General features: G+C 49.3%; 1 protein-coding gene across 3 annotated transcripts; it reads left to right on the top strand.

The window, feature by feature from the left end:
• Positions 1-1143: 1143 nt before the first annotated feature.
• On the top strand, positions 1144-5119 carry LOC127301988 (serine/threonine-protein kinase D6PK). Of its 3 annotated transcripts, none has more exons than XM_051332312.2 (3): positions 1144-1444; positions 2548-3489; positions 3903-5119. In XM_051332312.2, the coding sequence occupies exons 2-3, from the start codon at positions 2630-2632 to the stop codon at positions 4768-4770; spliced, it is 1728 nt and encodes a 575-aa protein (XP_051188272.1). In that variant the 5' UTR covers positions 1144-1444; positions 2548-2629; the 3' UTR covers positions 4771-5119. The 3 variants fall into 3 exon arrangements, with proteins under 3 accessions (XP_051188272.1, XP_051188274.1, XP_051188273.1); XM_051332314.2 differs by lacking the exon at positions 1144-1444 and adding an exon at positions 1691-1938; XM_051332313.2 differs by lacking the exon at positions 1144-1444 and adding an exon at positions 2029-2251.
• The last annotated feature ends 5799 nt before the right edge of the window (positions 5120-10918 follow it).

The raw sequence follows: 10918 nt of genomic DNA on the forward strand, positions 1-10918 counted from the left end.
TCAGATGGAATGAGTTGGGGATGACGAGGGAAATCACTGTCTCCCTAAATAAAGGAGTGGCTGCTGGCCACCTTCTGGAGTTGGGGTGTGGAGTTCCTCTGTTCTTCCTGGTCGGCCGAGGTGGCGAGGAGGAAGAGCAGTGGGGCGCCAAAAATCCATGACCTTTGGCACCTCTGGCCGGCCGTGGTGGCGAGGAGAGGCGAAGCCCTGGGTGACCCTGGCGTTCAGCAGTGGTCTCTGGCCTCCAGGTGAGGTCTTCCTCAATAAGAGGATTCTTCTTCAAGCCTATCTTCTCCGCCTGCCTCCTCCTATCCGTGGCAGGAATGGTGAGTCTGATGGCGGGCAGCTTTGCATCGATGGCGTTGGTGAAGAATTTCCTGCTGCTAGATGCTTCTCTCCCTCCAGTCCTAGTCCTCTGTCTTGCGCCGAGGTGGTGAGGGATAGAGGAGTTGATTGGGTGAGCCGAAGCATCTGCCAGCAATGGAGTTGGGAAGCTGTTTTTCTGAGCACCACCTCGGCGGCAGATGATAGCCGTCCGACATCCAAGGCCAATCCATGGCCTATCCAAAAGCCGGCGAAGAGCTCCGGCGAATCAACCTCCTTTGTGAGGCCCCTCCTGAGGTCTGCAGCCGCATACTATGTCTGCATAGAGGCAAGTGGCTCTGTCCCGCCTCTGCGCACGACGGCGGCGTAGCTGACCTCCGGCTCGGCGGTGGAGAAAGAGAAGGATCGGATTGCGTTTTTCCATTTCTCAGTGAGGTCTTTTCTGTAAATGCTGGGACTATATGTTTTCTCTGATCTTATGGGGTCCTTTGTAATAATTTGTACCTCCACCGTTTTGGAATTATTGAAAAGCTTCCAGGCCGTTCGGGGCACTCCTTGTTCGAAAAAAAAACCTTTGTTGTTCCACCCTGAAACCCTAGATGAGAAGAGAAAGGAACGGCCAGGATGGCCCTGCACCATCCAGATCTCGCGCTCGCAGCAAAGCACCATACTAGGGTGCAGAAAAGTGGACGTTGGGCACGGGAGTCTCGGTCGCTGGGAAAGAGAGAGAGAGAGAGAGAGAGGAGGAGACCACGCCCTGCACGCTGTACCTGGGTGGTCAGGCACCCTAAGCCAGGACGGAGGTTAATTAATCGTGGAGAGGCCATCATGAATCAACCGCCCTAGTTTATGCGCCCCGAAAGCCCAGCTTTTCACCACCACCATCATCTTTGACCCGTCCCGTCTCCACAAACACTTGTCTCTTTGCTCATCTCTCCATGGATCCCCACACCAATTAGTACTCACCACTCCTACTCCTCCCAGCCAGCCCCCACCTCCATCCACTTCCGCTGCCATTGCCCCATGCCCCGCCAGCCGGCTGGACAATATCCCGCCGCCGCCGCCGCCGCCGCAACCGCCATGACGGCCGCCTCCTCCCGGTCGTCCTAGCAACGCAAAGGTACCGCCTTTCCCGGCCCGTCCCCGATTCTTCGACCGATTCTAGCCTAGCGCCGGTGGTGGGCGTCATTTTCCTCAGGTGGGGAGGATGGGGGGTGCGCGCGCGTTCGTCCGTCCTCGATCTGTTGCGTCTGCGGCTTCCACGCCGCCGCCCATCACTCTCCAGATCCAATCCGCCTCCCCCTCGTCTTCTTCCTTTATTAAATAATCATAAAAACATTTTCTTTCTTTCTGCTGCTCGCTTGCTTGCATTCAATGGCTACTGGAGTTAGTGCCGCCCCATGCCGCGATGCGGCCCGCCCGCCTTGTGCTTGTGGGTGGTGGGGGGCGGACCGGACGGACACCGCATGTGTACTTGCCGCGCTGTTGCTCATATGATCCATGGCGCGCTCCATCATGCCTGCCGGCCCGCCCGCCCGCGTCTTCCTTTGAGGTGGGGGCCTGCAGGCAAAGGGGGATACGCCTTGTGAGCTCGCGGGCAGCTAGCTGTGCCAGGTTGCAATGCTCCTCCCTTTCCTTCTTCCTCCCTCTCCCCTCCTCTTCCTCCTTTGGGGATATCTTAAAGATTCCCTTTTGTTATTAATCTCCGCGCTTCTGGCCCACCCCGCCCTATTTTTGTGGGTGATGCTGCCGGGTGGGGGGCTTGTGTTGTGATCTCTAGGCCGGCCCTCTTTCTCCTTCTTCTTCTCCTTCTCTGGGTGGGGGAGCCTTTTGGGGCGGGGAGCTGATGCGGCGCCGTAGCAGGGGCGGATCTGCCCACCAGCGCGTAGTTGTAGCTCCTGCTGTGTGAGTCTGCAGCAGCCTGCAGGTGATTTCTTGGTTCCAAGAAGGATTCTGAAGAGATTACGCCCCCTTTGATTTGCGCATGGGGATTTTTCTTGTCCGCTGTGCTTGTTTTCTGCTCGTCTTAGCTCGCTTTGTTGTCGCGGCAGTTCAGCTGTCCATCTTACCTGGTCCGGTCGTTTAGATTTCTTGGAATGTTTCTGATCCTTTTGCGTGTTTTGGTTGGTGAGAGAGACTAGGCTGTTAGGCGATTTGAGGGTATATTGTATAGCAGCATGTGTTGAACAAACCCTAACTATTATTCTGTTGTTTGGTTTGCAGCTCAGGCGGTTGGGAATTGCTCGGTCAGTCCTACACCGAGTACTGCTGAGTTGTGTGTTTGCTGATCAACTTTGCTCGGTTCATGTCTTCTGAATCTGCTCCCAAAAGCATGCCTGAGCAAGTGGCGAAGCCCAAGGAGATGGGGGAAGATGGCAGGCAACGATCTGCTGCTGAGGAGATCTCGGTGGAGTCGCACGAGCAGCTAGAATCTCCAGGTTCTGTGCTGGAGAAGGATACCTCGGGCCTCTCCTCAGATTCCGGGGATGTGCCACTAGCCCCAGATGGAGATTCTGGGGAGCTAAAGGAGAAGAAAGACTCTGATTCTAATGAGAATCCGGAAAAGAAGTCATCGCAAAAGAGTAGCATGAGTGATAGCTTTGCTTCTGCTAAAGTGAGCGATGGGACAAATAGTTTGGGTAAGACCAGTGGTAGTGCCAAGACGAGTGGACGGGATTTCACCGAGAGTGGCAAGAGCAGCATGTGCCGTGTGAGTGCCAGCAGCGACCTGAGTGACGAGAGCTCCTGCAGCAGCATGAGCAGTGCCACCACTAAGCCGCACAAGGGAAATGATTCGAGGTGGGAGGCCATCCAAGTGGTCAAATCCAGGGAAGGTGTTCTTGGTCTGAACCAATTTAGGCTGCTCAAGAAGCTGGGCTCTGGTGATATTGGCAGTGTGTACCTCTCTGAACTGAGTGGAACAAAGAGCCACTTTGCGATGAAGGTGATGGACAAAACATCTCTGGCTAGTCGGAAGAAGCTGCTCCGGGCGCAGACTGAGCGGGAGATACTGCAGTCCCTGGATCATCCATTTCTACCAACCCTATATACTCATTTTGAGACGGATAAGTTCTCGTGTCTGGTTATGGAGTTTTGCCCTGGAGGCGACTTGCACACTCTTCGACAAAGGCAGGCTGGAAAACATTTTTCAGAGCAAGCAGCAAAGTATGCACTCGTTCCTGCTATTTATGAGTTCATTATGCATGATTTGTTGATTACATGGCCTTTTGTATTAGGCGGTTTATTATGCGTCTTGCCTACTGCTTAACATTATTTCACTATCTTTTGTGATTATATTGACTTGTCAGGTTGTACTTGACATATGTAAGTAGTTTTACACTCTAATTAATACTTAACAAGTTTATTGTGCATGTACTAATAAGGAAAGTGCAGCTAATATGTTCCATGCCATGATAGTGTATAGTTTAAATTGCTGTGATTAAGAAGTGGATCATTATTAGATTTCACGCGTTATGATAGGCATGTGTTCTTTTGAGCACATTTTGATTTGCATAACAAAGATGTGCTGACCAGCCTTTGCTAAAGAATTTACCTCAAATCTGCACTTGATGTTTCAGGTTCTATGTTGCAGAGGTGCTCCTTGCATTGGAGTACCTGCATATGCTTGGGATTATTTACCGTGATCTGAAGCCAGAAAATGTCCTAGTTCGGGAGGATGGCCACATCATGCTGACAGATTTTGACCTCTCTCTTCGTTGTTCAACGAGCCCAACCGTGATCAGGGGAGCAAACCCTGCCCTGGATGCTCTGCAGAGGAACAATGCAGCATACTGTGTCCAGCCTGCTTGCATTCAGCCATCGTGTGTTGTTCCAACCACATGCTTTGGTCCTCGATTCTTCTCCAAGTCCAAGTCCAAGTCCAAATCCAAGAAGGAGAAATCAAAGCCTGAAGTCGCAAACCAAGTGAACCTATTCCCTGAGATGATCGCTGAGCCAACTGATGCTCGGTCCATGTCCTTTGTGGGCACCCACGAGTACTTGGCCCCAGAGATAGTGAAAGGAGAAGGCCATGGCAGCGCGGTGGATTGGTGGACCTTTGGCATATTCTTGTATGAGCTACTCTTTGGCAAGACCCCTTTCAAGGGTTCAGGCAACCGGGCTACGCTTTTCAACGTTGTTGGTCAGCCCTTGCGGTTCCCAGAGTCCCCGCTAGTGAGCTTCTCAGCAAGGGACATGATAAGGGGACTACTGGTCAAGGACCCGCAGCACCGGCTCGGGCACAAGCGCGGAGCTACAGAGATAAAGCAACACCCCTTCTTCGAGGGTGTGAACTGGGCTCTCATAAGATGCGCGAGCCCTCCGGACATACCGAAGCCTGTAGAGCTGGACTGCCGCCCGAAGCAAGCCCCATCAGCCAATGGAAAGGTCGCACCGGCTTCTAACCAGAAGGGCTCAGATAACTACCTAGAGTTTGAGTTCTTCTAGGCCTTTTCGTGGCACATGGAATCGGAAGCAGCGCATTTGAGCTGGCTGGCGCGGCGCAGAAAGAGAAGAAAGATGTAGAGCTCCTCTTGGCTGGGAAGGTACACTCGTTTGTTGTAGATTGTAAGAGCTCGTTTCTGGAGCCCCTGCCCTGCCCCAAGTTTCTTTTTTCTTCCATTGAACTTGTTAGCTCTAGTCAAATACTCTCTTATGCATGTTAATTGCGATTTTTCGGAAAACCGCATATGGTACTCTTTGAAGGATTTGATGAGTACTTGTTCAAGCTGTCAATGTAACCGCTATTTGTACCTTGTAACTGATGTTTCTTCTTCATTGATCGCTCATCGCTGTCTGTTCTGAGTGTTGCTGAATGATGTACCTTCATAACTGACAATGCAGTTACTTGTTAGTAGTTACCATCTCACCATCGGTCCTGTTGTATGATTGCTGATTGTGACTTGTTGAGAGTAGAAAACGTGCACATCTACGAGTTGCTGATTGTGACATACTGATGCTGATCGATCCGAGAAACTGTCCGTTCTTGCCTGGTTTTATTGTCTCCGGACGTATAATGCCAGTTCTCCCCATACTCCCATGTCGTGTGCTCTACGTCCTGCATACTTCAACATCATGTATGTAACTTCCTTGCAGAAGGAGAGATCTGGAAGCGATCTGGATTTGCTTCAACGAGAAGCACGAGTTGGTTGATGCAATTAGGGCATATCAACACTGTTAGTTCCTGCACTCCTGTATAATAGGTCCTATTCATTAGGCTATAACGTTTGCCACGTAATCAAAATTTTACGTGTAATGGAGAGAAAGGAGGAGAGAGAGAGAGCGAAGCGAGCGCTTCGTCTATAGCCCGGCTGTAGCACGCATCGAGAGAAAGACGGAGGTCGATTGCAGCCCGCGTGCTAGCGCTAGTCCGGCGCTTCGTTCTTCCTCTCGATCCCGTGTGTTCCATGGCTCCCGCGCGAAGTCAATTTGTTTCCGAGACGAATCAATCTCGTCCGCGCCAAATCTACCTGCCTCCCCTACAAATCCAACCTCCCACTCCAAATCCACTGCCAAGCTACCAAAATCGTCCGCAAATACTCACAAGAACCCTTGCGCTAGCACGCGGGCGCCAAATGTTTGGGCGAACTTAGGCCGGGAGAATAATTCTTTGTATCTTTCTTTTCCGTTTTCTGTATGTTCTATCATGTAAAACTCTTTCTTAATCAATAGATTGGGTAAAGCTTTTGCCCCCTTCAAAAAAAAAAAAGAGAACCCTAGACGCCAAGCCTGCCGCCGACGGCGCCCGCTGCGAGATAGCCGGGAAGTCCAAGAGCACAACTGCACCGGTGCCTCTGTAGTTCCCATGGCCGACGGCTGAGCCCGTCCTGCCGCCCCCGGCTCACTCCGTCCCGCAATCAGGCGATTTGTCGGCTCAAGGCCCTTGGTGGACACCGCCCGCAGGAATTGGAGTCTCAGCACAACCTACACCTACAACGGCTTGGAATCTTGAGGACTACAATCTGCAAGCTTGGTATGTGCTATTGCCTCCCATCTTGGTTAGTTAATTTTGTGCACCAATTTGCTGCTTGTTTACTGAATCTAAAACACACAAATTATATTGGACTTCAGAGTACCAATTTGCTGGTTGTTTACTGAAAGTAATACACACTGGTTGTACTGGACTTTAGAGTACACACGAATTGCTATTGCCGGGGCTTGCTGTGCTGATTGCAAAATGGTGCATTGTATATGGGTTGTTAGCACCAATGTTACCTATTGTCGTCCATTGCCTATTAGCTTTTGTATTCTTCCGTTTAGTAGAGGGAAAACGTACAGTTAACTTCTGCTTCTGTTTAAAAATCGCTCAGGATTATGTATGCATGGCGCTAGCTATTTTGAAACTACACCTAAATTCTTGTCATGGTGGGATACTGTCGTCGTGGTGAACAGACAGATGCCATAGGATAGCTTGAGTTGGGGCCGAATGGACGCTAGAGGATTCGGGAGAGGGTTTGTGATTAGATGGGATGAACTTCCGGATGGTTTCCTCAAGAACTTAGCCAAGGCTAGAGGTTGAAGAAGAAAGACACAAGGAAGAACTCGCTCTAGATCATCTTCTTTACTGATCTCCACAGGTTACAAGTTTCTCAGTACATGTGTTTGTCTCCTGATCGATCGATCCCGAGTACGGGTGTGCCCCCTCTCCTTATATAGGGGAGAGGGTGGCTTACAGGGGAAGAAACCCTAATGGCATCTTTGACTAGACAAACTACTTTACAAAGTTACTTTAATCATAGATGACACCGGGGTCTTCTTTAATCAGGGAGGCTGACATCCTCCGGCTTCTTTCTTCGTCATCCTCCTCTTTATCGTCAGCCCTTCGTTTAAAGCTACTTTGCTTAGCTCATCTTTGTCTTCTAGCTCCAGAGAGGATCGCCGACTTGCTCTTCTTTCCGGTATCCCGGTATCTTCTTTACCCGGTTCCGGCATACCCCTCTTGGGGATACCGGTTTAGCTTCACTTAGCCAAACTCCTATCTTCGTGCTCCGGTATAAACATTAAACCGGTATCTTGATGGCCTAAACCATCCGGTTTGGCATGCCTTTGGCATACCGGGGGTGATCCCCCCAACAGATACTGATATCTGCATGTTCCTATTCTTTTTCACTGTGATGACCAACATGAGATCTCACATGTAATTTTATTTCAGGACTATGCTATGATGTGGTGATCTGACATGAAGGTTGTTGATGCAAATGGTTAGCTGCTTCTTTCTACCAGAGTTTCTACTATGGCTTTCTGCCCTTTATATATCGCCGCCAAGATCAAACTTATGTCTTATTTGCTAGAGACAATGTTTAGTATTTTGTTTGGCTAATGCTTTCTTCCAAAGATTCATGTAATGTTTAAGTGTCGACGTCATGGTACCGTGTGCCATTTGTTTGTTGCCCATTGTCGTCAAGAACGTAACCAACGGCTTGGTTGTCGGAGGTCTTATTTAGTATTATGCTTGGTTAGTGCTTCATGGTAGATACATCTGACTGCCGGTATGGTGTATGTAGATATGTTTGTTGCTTGCCCAGATTGCTTCTTGGCATATTTTGAAGGCGTGGCTGGTATATGTGCATTGCTTGAAATGGCTACAAAGATACTGTCCACACTGGATCACAACAAAAAATGTACACATAAAGTTATTAAATGTTGCTAATAGCCAGCCTAGTAGGTAGTCCATTGTACGCCTCTAGCTCCAAGATGACTCTATGTGACATGACATGACATGACTCCAAGATGACTTTATGTTGACAGGCGATGGTACAACGTCTATAACGACGCGGCTTTGTCCCCAGGTGTTGCGGTGGTGGTGCTCCTATGCGGCGGTGTGCGGCCTCGACCGGGGCCGTCTTGCGAGGAGTGAGGCAGCGGTGATGCCGCTTGTTGTGTCTGGCTAGGACATGGCGAGTTCGGTCGATCGGTGGTGGCAATGATCAACAACACAAATCTGCAGGGGGATGGAAGCGGCGGCCCGGGCACAATAGCGAGGCGGGATGGCTAATGGGGCTTGATCGGGGCCAAGCGGGCGGAGACAACCCGGGTGTATATCGTAATAATATGCCATTTATACTAAACTTCTATATTTTTTCCTATATTTCACTTTATCGACTTAAGAACAAAACGAGTATATCTTTTATCTATTTAGAATATTTCCAGTTAATTATGTTGCTAAAAATACACTAATGATTTCAAACCATATTTTTGTAGCCAAAGTTGCATTTTTCGCGATATATTGTCCCTACAGAGATATTGTTCAACTGTTTCGCCTCGAATATGAGAAAATAAAAAGGATAATTGCTTGCTTTCATGACTCCATTGATTAATTTCCGGCTAGCATAAATTATAGTGCATATCAATTATGTGTTTGTGTGTGCGCGCTTTTTATGTGTGTGTGTGTGTGTTTTAATATCCTTAAATCTCTTGGTAGAGTCGCTAAACTGCAGGATATAATAAGTATCTTGATAGAGATTTCTCGTGTAAGGAAATAGATAATTTAAGACTCCACAACTAACTTTTAGAAGATTGTCATCAAATCATAGGAGATGTTGCTTTACCAATTTTATCATGCCTATAGTTTGACTTCTTCGAGCCTTTTTCCTGGTCCATGAACTCCGACACAGCACGTTTGAGCACCATGTAGAGCTCCTCTTGCCTGGGAAGGTACCCTTGTTTGTTGCACTAGATTGTAAGAGCTCGTTTAAGACCGGGGCCGTCTTGTGAGGAGTGAAGCAGCAGCGTCGCCACTTGTGGTGTTGGCTATGACACGGCGAGTTCGATCGGTGGTGGCAATGATCGACAACACGCATCTGCAGGGGTGGCAGCAGTGACTTTGTCAATCTCAAGACCTATCGAATGAAGTTTCTTGGACACAATCTCTCGGATGTACTCATAAGGGTAGGATGTACGTGTATGTTCATAGAGGTGAGTGTATAAGCGTCTACATCTATATTCTGTTTCGCAAAAAAAAAAAAACTCAGTGCGAATAGCAAACTAGTACAAAGAACGAAGCAAATGTAGCAGATGAAGAGATATCCTTAGAACTTGGGCGAGCACGGTGAGTCAGGCCACCTGCTCAACTCAAGGTGTTAGCTGTGGCCTGTGCGTGTTGGTCTAAGCTTAGAGCATCTTTAATCACGTTTTTAAAGCGTTTTTAAAGGAAATTAGACACGTTGGACGTTTGAAGCCCCCAGCCCCGCGTTTTTAAAGCCCTTTTGGATCCAACGCGGTTCAAAATGATGTCCAGCGACGCAACGACTGCAGGGCCAGATGTGTCATCCACACAGGGTTGCCCTACGCACCCGTCACCTACCTCTGCCAAGGAAAATAATTATATATGTCATCTTATTTTTTACAAAATATATATGTCATGTACTCCGTATTTCTAGATGGAGGGAATACACTTCCAATATTTTTTGAACTTTGAGGTCACTGAATGATAGAAACAACCGAGCCATGCTGGAAGCTGAACTTGGCGCATGTAAACATTTATGTAGTGGCAGTCTGATACTCCGATGTACCATATGTAAATATATGTGTGTAGTAGGGTTTATGACATGTCATCAGCTCAAAAGAAACAGGCCGACACGACTGCATGCATTTCAGCGCTTCAGGTTCGTCGTGAGGAATACAGCTAGCGGTCAAAGCTCGTCTGTGGCTCTGTGCTGGCGCCATTGCACGCAAAAGTGCAACAAAAGCTCTGCTGCCAAGGCCGGATGCAGTAGCCAAACTAGCCTCGCTTGTGTTGATTCTTGATTGCAATGCGTGTGACGTTCAGCCTTCCATATATGGCGTCTGTGGCATCGTCGTTTCCCAGGGCACTTCGGGTTATATCGCCAGAGCAGAAGAACGAATGGTGATGAAGATTGTACGCAGAAAACAAGGATGTGCTATGGTACTACTCCTATCACCAGATTGCCAACAGCCAATTTGGGAGAACAAAAGTAACCAACAATTCTTTTGCAGACTAAGAAAGCCCGTTAATTACTAATGCAACATATATTACTACCTGCCATTTGATCTGATGCAATAGCATGCGAGATAACTACAACAGTCCAAGTTAGCATCGAATTGCTGCTGGCTAGCTCTAAACCTCTCACCAAGAAGCAGCTAAACACACACCTACGTACTTAACTGGCCAGTGCATGCATAAATCGTCCTCGGCCATGAACTAGCAGTGGCGCTGATCAGCTCACAAAGCTCTTCCCTAAAACCTAGCTAAGCTAGAAGCCACATTAACCTAGACATATCAAGCTCCTAGCTAGCACGACTCCAGGAGCATCATGCAAGCTCCGCAGCAGCCGCCGATGCAGTCCACGCAGACGCCGCAGTCCACGCCGCTGCAATCCACGCCGCCGCAGTCGCAGCAGCAACAGCAGGAGCTGAAATCCACGCCGCCGCAAAAGTCGCAGCCGCAACCGCCGCAGTCGCAACCGTCGCAGCAGCAGCAGGAGCTGAAATCGCCGCCTTCGGAGCCGAACCCGCTGTAAAAACACGGGCCACCGGACGGACCGCAGTCGGGCCATCCAGCACAGACGCAGCAGCCGCGGCGGCCTCGTTCGAGATCACCGCCGCCGCTCGTCGACGCCGACGACGCCGTGGCGGC

This window comes from Lolium perenne, chromosome 5 (assembly GCF_019359855.2).
Source record: "Lolium perenne isolate Kyuss_39 chromosome 5, Kyuss_2.0, whole genome shotgun sequence".
NCBI lineage: Eukaryota > Viridiplantae > Streptophyta > Magnoliopsida > Poales > Poaceae > Lolium > Lolium perenne.

Coding starts and splice junctions, on each gene's coding strand:
- LOC127301988 (XM_051332312.2), top strand. CDS start 2,630: ATGTCTTCTGAATCTGCTCCCAAAAGCATGCCTGAGCAAGTGGCGAAG. Junction 3,490..3,902: donor TTTTCAGAGCAAGCAGCAAA/GTATGCACTCGT, acceptor TTGATGTTTCAG/GTTCTATGTTGCAGAGGTGC.